This window comes from Amblyomma americanum, chromosome 3, assembly GCF_052857255.1.
Source record: "Amblyomma americanum isolate KBUSLIRL-KWMA chromosome 3, ASM5285725v1, whole genome shotgun sequence".
Lineage (NCBI taxonomy): Eukaryota > Metazoa > Arthropoda > Arachnida > Ixodida > Ixodidae > Amblyomma > Amblyomma americanum.
The window spans coordinates 72,958,768-72,970,121 of NC_135499.1; the positions used below are offsets into that span (position 1 = coordinate 72,958,768).

At 43.2% G+C, this 11,354-nt stretch overlaps 1 protein-coding gene across 2 annotated transcripts in view; it reads left to right on the top strand.

Annotated features, from left to right (window-relative positions):
• LOC144124667 (alkaline phosphatase-like) overlaps positions 1-8,375 on the top strand; it is a 46,706-nt gene extending 38,331 nt beyond the window's left edge. For both annotated transcript variants that reach the window (XM_077657486.1, XM_077657487.1), the window contains 2 exons: positions 1,087-1,197; positions 8,160-8,375. In XM_077657486.1, coding sequence (XP_077513612.1) covers positions 1,087-1,197; positions 8,160-8,362 — 314 coding nt within the window. In that variant the 3' untranslated portion in view covers positions 8,363-8,375. The remainder of the gene's footprint in view (positions 1-1,086; positions 1,198-8,159) is intronic.
• Positions 8,376-11,354: the final 2,979 nt, after the last annotated feature.

The following is an 11,354-nucleotide window of genomic DNA, read 5'->3' on the forward strand; positions in this document are numbered from 1 at the left end:
AGTAAAACGATCAGGCTCTGTAGAAACAGAAAATTAACGTGTGAGCCATATGAGGCCCGGATTAAGCCAACGTCGTAGATAATACTGACATATGAACTGACTGGCACAGCATCTCGAAAAAAAAAACAGTGCAAAAAACGACGGGCATAGAAAAAAACAGACACCACAAGCGCTTGTGGTTTCTGTTTTGTCTACGTCCGTCGTCTTTTGCGCTTTTTTCCCCCAATGTCATAGATAACATCGGATCCCGGCGAAATCGTGATTCTGGTTTAATTTTTGAGATTACTGACGTTTCACTAGCGTCATGGCGGAAAAAGCTCGTGCTGGACTTGATAACCTTTCTCATCGTCGCAAACTTGCTAGCTCAAAACTTTTTCACAAAATTTACCATCATCCTTTGCTTCAGGACGATTTCTTTTATTCACCGTCAGCAGTCTCCCCACACCGTGAACACGAATTCAAGATCAAACGCACCACATGCCGCACTTCGACTTTTGCCAAATCTTTCGCTCCCAAAACTACTATTGACTGGAACCGGCTGCCTTCTACAATCGCAACTGAAATTAATCCGCCATTATTTCATAACTTTTGAGTAACAAAAGCGATGTGTAATTTTTCTTGTAGTTCTGTTGACCATAATGCGTTTGATTTTTTATTTGTCACACTGTTTATTATATTGATATGTTTAATTTGCGTGCTCTTGTTCCACCAAATATTGATACTTGTTGCCTGTTCATTTGTTCAAGTTTTCTAGTTTTGTTTATTGTTCAGTTTTTCATGTTGTTATTCCCTGTCATGTTTGTATTTTTGCCATCCCCCTATGTAGTAACCTCGTAGTCGGGGCCCTTAACGGTTTCTTGAAGCAAATAAAATAATAAATAAATAAATAAATAAAATTATTTCAGTTAGCTGTCTTTCGTATGCAACCTCACATTTTATCGCCCCCTTCACTTTTATGTGCCCTTTTGTATGGGGTCCCATTTCACTTTTAACATGGGCGTTGTGCTTGCGCACCGAATGTGGTCATGAGCCCTTACCATAACGGAGTACTCCTTCAATCTCACAGAATATTTTTTCGTCCCAAAGGTTTTGCGGGGAACACAACGAGCAAGACGCCGGTTCAGTACACGGTGATCTCCTACGGCGTGGGACCACAAGGGGCAAGAACACTGACAAACATGACAGAGGAAGAAACAGGTAAGTTTTCTTCTCGAGCTGAGAAAACGCCTTCTTTCCTTCCGGCTATGAAATGTCGGACTATAAACCCGCAATAAAAATCGTGAATGCAGTAGGTCCGATGCTTAAAACTAAGAGCCGTGTTGCGACCTTCGCAATTGGTAAAAAGCAGTCTCCTCCCGCTTCTTTCCCATGTGGCTGGCCGGTGTTAACATCCCGATCGAAGCAGGCAGCACGAGGAAGTGAATGCCACGAATGCTCCAAACAATGTTGCTACTTTTGTTTTGTATTTAAGTTTGCAGGGTGGTCTTATTACGATTCTGACCTTGCAGATATTGTGATTCTTATTCGAGGGTCAAAATATCGTACACCTTTCGAGTCACTAGGAATTCCTGCGTCTTAGTTTAATGCTCTGCCTCCACTGGCAACTTTTAACTGAGCGGAAGCACGGCAGCCAACAAGCCTGCTTAAGAGCGCTAAAATACTTGCCCCCCTCATCACGAAATTCGCTGTATACCTGAAAAAAAAAATGTATTTCCTCCTAGCTCGGAGCCACTTGTTCTAGTCTGTGAACTCGTAGCTTGTTCTATTTATGTTTTGATCTAGTAAAGGCGTTCTAACGCAGTGGTGAACACGTCGCACAACCAGACTGCATGCCTGCAACACCACGAGCAGAATCGTCTTGGCCGCGGGGGCCGCGTTACCACGGTGGAGAAGCACAAAAGGGGCCCACGTGCCGTGCGAAATAAGTTCACGTTAAATAACCACAGAGCACCCAACTAATCCGGAGCTCTCCCCTACGCCGGCCCCCCAAGCCCGCGTGTTGCTTCGGTACATTGAACCTCAGAATTTGCAAGTTACGATCATGACAAAATCGTAATTTTTTGAGATTATAACCTTCCTGACATCGCATGGTATTCTTTCGACATTGGCGTAACCGATGAAGTCGGAGAGGTAGCATTCTTTGATGTGACCTTCAGCTTCAAATTAAAGCAGAGTTTGGAGCAATAGACACGTGTCACCTGTACGAGCTGTAGTGCCCTAGACCAAACTTTCATAATCGACAGGATTCCCCTGAGTTGATGTTCCATTGCCTAGATGTAATGGTAGCATATGCGACCACAGGGAAACAAAATTACGGTATCGCTATCGAAACACGACGCCAAGAAAATCCAACTACTCAGATTTTTAGCTAGGCTAAGCAGATGTCATCAGTATTACAGTTCACTTTGACAGCGGGTTTGAAAGCTTCTCCCAGCGCTTCGCTGACCCAGCGGTGTCATCAGGGAATGCTTGCCATTGAAAGCCGTTTCCCAGCACTGGTTATCAACTTTTGTTCCCATTAAAGTAAAAATGGTGCGAAAAACTATCCTTAGATTTCGAGAGGAATTATTGAGTTCAAGCACAAAATTTAAAAATTAAGGAAACTGAGAACAACGACCCCACTTTGTCGCTAAAGCGAGATGATTCGAGAGTTGTCCAAAACCCTTATCGAACTAATAAATAAAAGGTATAGATGATGTTAGGACGACACGAAAGGAACAGGGACGAGAGAGGCACAAGAACACAACAGGACAGGTGCCAACTCGTGACTGGCAAATGGATACGGCAATAAGGTTGACACATGCAATGACAGGGTCGGTTCGGAAACTTGTATGAAGGAAAGAGCCCAATGCAGAAGAAATATGCTCAAGAAGTACTTTGGTTTGACCTAGCTGGTTCATAGCTGTAGATGATTTCAGGACGGCACGAAAGGAACAAGGACGAGAGAGGAACAAGAACGCAAGAGGCCAGGCGCCAACTAGTGACTGGAAAATGGATACCGCAATCGGATACCGATATACCAACGTTAATGCCGTATCCATTTGCCAGTTACGAGTTGGCACTTGTCCTGTTGTGTCCTTGTGCCTCTCTAGCCCTTGTTCCTTTCGCGCCGTCTTGAAATCACCTACAGCAATGAACCAACTAGCCCAAACCAAAGCACTAATTACAGAAAAAGGCTTCGGCATCAATGGCAGGGCGTTTGGAAAGGTTTGCGCCGGCGCAAATGGCGCGCTTCGCGCTGGTTTTGATAAGGCAGCGCGGCATGGGAAGCATTCCGTGCAGTGCTTGATAAGGCGCCGGTGCAGGCAAAGCGCGAGCTTTCGATGCTTGTCTTCAAAGAATAAGTGCTGTGGGGCTAAGTCGCAGTGTTGCCAGAACAACAAGCGTTCGTCAAAACCCTGTTTATTAAGGACATTTTACCACTGAATGACGATTTAAATAAGGCAAATTAATTAAGCGATTATCTTAGGTCTGGTTTAACTCTTGAGAGCGGCATCATGCTACAGTTGTCATTTACTGACAATTTAAATTATATACTCAAAGATTTAACCCTAACACAGACGGGGATACTATAATTATTGTTTAATATAGCTAAAAGTAAACGAATGGCCCCGAAAAGTTAATTAACGGTTCTGAACTATATGTGATGTGAGTTTCGAAGCATTCAAAACTAGTTTTTAGAAAGCCCTTAAAAAATACCGAGCTGCCAAAGATTGGCAGATAGCCAAAATAGTTCCGATTTTGAAATCAGGTGATAGTTCGACAGTGTGAAACTGCCGTCCTGCTTCATGCGCCTGTAGCGCGCGCAAGATACTTACACATATTATTCTTAAAGACGTATTAATTTTGTCAAAATTATCCATATTCGTAACCCAAACAAGCCTGCATTTAAACAATGCTTATCAAATACAAGGCAGGTAATAGGAACAATTCATGACGTGCTAATCACAATTATTAATCGTGGGCGGAGTGACCTAGTCTAAATTTATCTAAAGTGTTTGACCGCGTCTGCCAGACCGAGCTGCTTACCAAACTCACTGCTATATTGGCAACCACGACGTCACTAAATGTGATCTTGTAGACAGTCGTCAGTTTTCCGCCATGAAAACCAATCTTCAAACCTAGAGTCGACGTATTAACCGGGTACTGGAATACCCCTTTCTCGCAATGGTACTGCTTCTGTATAGTAATGAAGCACGCAGCCTAGATAAAACTGCTGCAATGTATGATGAAGATAGTGTCATAAACAAAGACTTTAGTAGTCATGAACATTAATTTGGGCTGCGGAACCGTTTTACAACGATATATAGCTTTTGTGAGGCCTTGGAACTAAAAATCAATCTTGAAATATCTGTTTCCATGGCTGTGCCAGAAAGCAAAGCCCACTTGCATTTTCTTATAGAATGCAGCATACAGGATTAAATCAAGTGAACTATAACAATGCCTCGGAGTTATAAATTCATGAAACCTAACATAAGATATCTATGCATCGTCTGTTCCAGGCAGAGCTTTTCTGCACTCTCTTCGCTAAAGTGGACGACCACATCTGCTGAACCAATACTGGCTTATGCTTCATTAATTCGACCTGTAGTAGATTATACTATCATAGCCTGGTTGTCATTTGCCGAACATCGGTCAGAAATTTTAGGGGGTGCAGAACGCGAATCTATAAGATTTGTTTTCATCCGGTAAGACGTAATGATTTTCCAACCGAACTTTTGCATCTAGCTCGCCTTCTAATTACGCTGGCGCAAAGTTCACGCGCGTCAAGTTTGTCTTCCTCTTGTTAAATCGCAGCCTTAAAATTAATGCAGTTAGCTTTTTGTGTTCATCAACTTCACGCAATTGGCAATTTTCATGACATAAGGTGGCGCCTCAACTGATCCAATTTGGCGGCTTTAGGTAGGACTAATCCTATCGTCAGTTCAGGCAGTAGACTATTGCTTCGGTAGAATCGCGCTTGTTTGTGGATGGTGCAACCTCATGTGAGGCAGTCGCTAGTTTTTAGAGGGTGTACAGAAATAAACATGAGACAAGACATATATCGCTGTCTGGCGTAACGGAGCGGTAAACGCTTGACGTGCTTTGTAGGTAATTTAAGATAATTAACACAGCAGTCAAGAATTGTACAAGTGAATTACGAAACTAGAAGCGCAATGGTTTGCATGTAGCACCACGGTATAAGATATATTCTCACACCGTGCTCAGCACTACAGGTATGCAAGACCCAGCGACTGTCATAGTGCTACGCAGAAAAGAGTCGAGAACGGCTTGCCAGTCAATGTCGCTTGAATTTTAACTCCTGAAGGTGCACCATTATGTTTTTGTATTTTTGGAGCTATAAATCCTGTTATCTATGCGCTACCTTATATGTGAATGTAGCTTTCTAATCGTTTGCACATGTGAAAAGCGAGAACCATGTGGCCTCTTTTTTGTCGCGCGCTGTTTTGTCGGAGCAGTCAACCGCGCCTTGTGCTCTCAGTTTGTCCATAAGCAGTCGATGAGAGGCATGCAGTGAATATAAGGTCATTGTGATACAATTCCTTTCGTCTGCTTCTATTCAATTTTTACTATCCACCCGTCTGTCTGAGCAATTTCTGTGACGGCGAGGGCATAAAGGTCAACAACGCGGGGAAACCGATCAGGGTGAAATGAAACTGCAGTGAAACCATTATATCAGTCCACATTTTCTGTGCACAACAATGTACAACATTACCACGTGCGTATACTGCGTAAGGCTTGAAATTTAAGAGAGAGTAATGCACAAATATATTCATTCATGAAATGTTGTGAGTCGTGTGCTCAGTGATATCTTCAACGAAAAGTGCCTCGTATTTACATCGGAACTTCTTCTCCAGGCAAGCATTGTTTGTAGAAATATACAGAGATTTCAATTTACCTGATGGACGAAAAAATACCTCAGCTCAAGCTACTCGTCTATTCCATTGCAAACGTTGCTTACAAAGGAACATATTATTGTCTACGTCCATTGAAATGAAATTTAACAAAGGCTTCTTTATATTTTCTGAAATCAATAGAAAACTGCTCTCGGCTGCACGTGCAGTTTTCGCAGAGGCTAGCCGCGAAGTGGATCAGGTATGCTGCGCCACCTTCCCAACGACAACATAACAGACGTCCGCTCCTCGGCGTCCATTCCCTTTGGCTCAATAGAACGGCATATCACCACTCTCGCCAGACACACTATGCATGGTAGTCGGAACAGAAAAACGTTAGCCTTTCTCGCAGGGACAATACAGAAAGCTCGAAGTCATCAGAACAAACAGACCGTCGAAAGCAGACTTCGCCGAAATAAGGTAGAAATACAAGCAACCAGTCGTGCAGTGCTATTGTTAGTGCGTGCATAGCTACTGCTGTAACATTGTCAGGGTATTTTTAGTAAGAGACGTGATGACTCCTATTTGTGGTATTAATGTCAGCGAGTAGAAGAAATAGCACTTTCAATGAAACCGCACGACTCTCCTATCAGCAGGAGTTATTACAACGTTTCACTCACGGCCAGTTACGTGGCGCAACGTGTCAGATCCGCTGCTGGGTTCGCTTTGGGAAAACTGTACACACAGCCGAGAGCAGTTTTTCATTAATTCCGGAAAATGCCGCCAAGTTACGATGTAAATTATTAATCAAAGAACGTACACCATAATATTCTTCTCTGTGAGCGATGTTTGCTGTCTAATAAGGCATCAGTTTGCGCAGACAACGTTCAAGTCCAGCTTTCCAGGAAAAGAATTTTGAAATAGGAAAGCTGTAATACACTGTTATAGAAATATTGAAGATGATGGTTAGTTATTCTGTTATGTAGCGAAATCTTTCGTTTAAAGTGTTTCCAATGATAGCTTCGAACACTTAAGACTCACATAGAAAACCAATAAGGACGCTTTGGACGATAGCAAAAACGGGGACAGAAAAAAAAACAAGACTGCAGTCGGGTGATTTGCAGATATATTGACTTTTATTGTGAAATCTTCCATTATATGAAAAAAGTTTGTTCATAAACGGTTTCCCGCTCGAAAGAGCTTTTGTTCGGAATTGCTGGGTATGTTTCAAAATTTCGGCAGCCAAATACGAAAATCGCTACAGACGGAGCGCCTGATAAGAACTGCGCTCTCGTAGTACTGGGTGCGCTCCACTATAGCGTGGAGCGGACCCTCTGTGCTGCTCACTCTGTACTGCTAGCACAATAAAAATCAGGCAGTGGCATTTAGCAGCTGTATCTCGTTACAGTGAAAACATCTGAATAAGAGCGTTTCTAAGATACGTTATTCCAACAAAACTATGATAACGTCTGAATGTGCCGGAGAACCACCCAAGCAACGGAGGAAACGATGGCTCCGCGCGCCGATCCTTCTCACGGCCGGTCTCGAGGGGAGCGCGCGGTTTTCTTCTTACGGCCTCCGCAATGGGATCTGTTTCCGGCTCCCGCCGCACCTCGGTGGAGTCGCCACTGCCCCACCGCTCCAAGAATGTTTTAAGAATGTTGCAGAGCGCAATATGGTAGTGGTACTGGCGGGGCTAAAGATGTCCTGAATGGTGAAACCGCAAAAGTAGTGGAAAGATTAGCGGAGGGAGTGGATTTAAGGGCGATAGCACAGCAAGTCCAGATCGTGGTGTGCACAGTGCCAGAGGTGCGAGGAAGGAACGGAGAAGTTGTCAAGCACGTTGTGGCTGTTAACCGAGAGAAGGAATTTTAAGCAAAGAATGATGCAATATTACTCAAATTTATGCTATATTTTATATCGACCAAGGTTAACTTGTTCAAATCAATCAAAACCATAGAAAATCTAGAAAAACCGTGCATGCTAGCGCACGATAATTCGTGATTAGCCCCAAGCTAAACCGCCCGTGGCTTTTTAATCGCTTCAAGCAAAATTTGTGAAATTGTAACTCTTTCCATTTTCTTCGGTTCGTTAGGCTTGCTGCTTTCAACCACTCTTCAATGTGTTCATAAATGATGGGCACTTGCGGTTTATTTTTTATTTTTCACTTATTTCCTTTGTGTGATACAATGCCAAAAACCTACCATACCCAAACAGAGGCTAGCAGTATGTTTTATATAATACCTAAATATCAATTACACTATTCTGATGGTTCTGAAACAACAAAAAACACTCCTAATAACAACGTGCATTTCTTCCATGCAGCTAGTATTGATTTCGTCCAGCAAGCGGCGTTCCCGCTGTGGTCAGCCCCTCATGGAGGCGAGGACGTGGCAGTGTACGCCCGAGGGCCCTGGGCGCACCTCTTCGATGGCGTCAACGACCAGACGTACATTCCATACGTCATGGCCTATGCCGCCTGCATTGGGCAGTTTAACGGCAGCGAGTGCCATGAGTGTCTAAAATAAAAGTAGAATAACCCGTGTCATATCATGTACCGGGTAGGGTACGCAAAAGATGCAGTTTTGGATACTTGAAAGCGTTAACGACCATTATACGTTTCAACATTGTCTACAACATACAGGTATTCATAGCACAATATTATCAATCGGAAGCCTATTAATGGGTATTGCTTGGGTTCGAAATAGTGTTACGTGCTAGATGGATATTCATGCGGTGCATATTAACTCTTCTTTCACTTGGTTTAGGGAGGCACGAAAAACCCGTTTCGGCCACACTACCATTTGAAGATTTATAGATTTCGAACAAAGGACTTGAAAGAAGAAAGCCAACTGATTGCTTAGAAATCACGGAAAAAGAAAACTACTAAACGTTACTTTGTGTCCCATTTCGATATGAAAACTGCTCATAAGCACACTCAACCCAAGGTGGCGAAAGCCCGCTTTCATTTGACAAATCGCATGTCACGCAGCAAAGTTCCTGCATTGAGATGTGAAGGGTACATATGAAAATATCAAGAGATTTTTTCTCAATAAGCCAAATCCAGACCACGAATATCTTCGGGTGCACTCGCCCTCAGAACTTTCACGCGTCGTTGGCCTGCACTCGCTGTCATTTTTTCACAAGTAATTTATTATTAGAATCAATTGCACCCATCAATTACACCCCAGCCAACCGTGGAGAAACTTATCTTATATTTCTTTCAGCATGAATGTGTTAATTTCTTTCAACTTCAGTGTTTCTTCTAAAGTATTTGTGAGATGCAGGTGCCGTTCTGATTTTATCAGTTGGTTTCTTTTTTATGGCACATAGGCTACATGTGTATAATCCTATTCTCGCTTCAAACTGCAGCCTATGAATCTATACTTGTCTAACCTCGTGTTTTTGTCCACTCCTGTAAAAAAAAAAAATGATTGTTAGCAGAGTTCGGCTATAATTGTAAATTTTTTCCTTTGAAAAACTATCAAAATTAAATGCAGCTTATATCTAGCATTTTAAAGCCTTTCACGTAACAGCTTCCAATGCGTTGGTACGAATAAAAACTTCCGCGTTTTTCTCGATTTCTCTCAAGGTAGATTTGGCTCATTTTTTAAAACAAGCTCCTCTCATGACGGCTGTTGCAAGGACTGGTCATTCTCGCATTCCCCTGTTCCGTTACTGTTGTGAGGACAGATTCGAAGGACCCACTACCTTGGCCGAGTGAAAGGGCGCACTGAAATGAAATTCTGGGAGCTTTTAGACGTTCCTGGGTTCGAACCCGACCGCGTCGGCAGCCTTTCGATGGAGGCGAAACGCATAGGCGTCCGTGTTCTGCGGGATTCCAGTGCATGTTAAAGACCCTCAGGTGGTCGAAGTTCTAGAAAAGGCAGTCGCGGCTGCGCCACTCCCACCAAGATAGTGTTCTTAAGCCTACCCCATTGGATTTGCCGATCTGTATTCTCAGCTTCAACAGGTTTAAATTGCATATGCAGTCAGCTTCTACCATATTTAGTTGCAATGCAGGAAACATGGTTAACTACAAATTTCAATTACCATCTCAAGAATTACCGTCCGTTCCGGCATGACCGGTCATCACGAGGGGGAGGGTTGTTAGTGCTCATCGCTACAAAGTTTTGCTGTAGGACATGTATTTCTTTCCAATATGCGGACAGTGAATATGAAATCCTTGCGGTTGAACTCAGTGTCCCCAGTCAACAGCCCTTTACGGTAGCTAATGCATATTTCCCGTCTGGTGTGCATGACACTCGGCCCCTTGACTCACTCATGTCTAGTAGCCGTTCTCAGGTTTTATTACTTGGAGACTTCAATTCGCACCATGTGACGTGGAGGTTTAAAACAGACAGTTTTGGTTCTAGACTATTTGATTGGGCTTCTGACAACAACTTGATCTGCAACAATTCCGGATTGCCTACGTTTGTTCGCAGTCAATGCCGCTCTGCCTTGGATTTAACTTTTTCCTCCCCAGGAGTCTCTGTTATGTCTTGGGCGCCTGTTGACAATGCAACAAACAGTGATCATCTACCGATTAGTTTCAAGTTTGCGTGTAAATTAACTCTTCCTGAGCGACATCAGCGCACGTTAATAAATTACAGTTGATTTGAAGACAGGCTAAAATCAGCTGTCCAAATCACTTCAGACCTTTGCGCTGAGACAAGTGCCGAAAGCAAAGCTACACATCTTTGTTTAGTACTGGACCATGCAATGCAAAAGTCTGAATTTTTGGTTAAGGGAACCAAGGGTGCAATCGCGAACAATTGGTGGAATGCTTAGTGCACGCCTGCATATAGACGACGGAAAGCAGCTTGGAAGGAACTTCTCATCAATCAATGCCCAAAAGATTGGTTCGATTATAAGTATGTTGCAGCAACATTTAAGCGCATGGTCGCCCGTGCAGAGGAGGAGTATAATACAAATCATTGATTTCCTTTCCCAATCAGGAAATAAAGGAACTTTATTTAATTACATGAGGCGCAACAAGGTGATTCCACCGGCTGTCAACATTGAATCCCTCGTTCAGTCCCCTGCTGACATCGCAAAGGCCTTAGAGGATATTGTGTGTGGCCTAGAGCTTCGTTGTACATCTGCTCTGCCTTCTCCTGCTATATTCACATGCACCTCAAGTGATTTCACTGAGGTCTCTATGCCTGAGCTGTCGCAAATTGTTCTGCGCTTATCCCCAGCGGCTCCTGGCCCCGATAAGGTCAGTTTATCTATGATAAAAATTTTGCTCAATGAATCTCCTGAAGGCTTGTTGGCTCTAGTTAACCATTCCATTAAAGGTCCTTGGATACCTCATGAGTGGCGTCTTGCTTAAATAGTTCCATTGCTTAAAAAGCAAGGGGAGTGCTTACCTTTAGACAACATACGCCATATATCATTAACATCGAACCTAGTGAAATTGGTGGAAAGCGTCCTTCTCAGCCGTGTCATGTAACTCATTTCAGAAAATGCTCTCTTGAATCCGTGTCAAATTGGTTTCAGGCTGTGTTGTTAAATTTG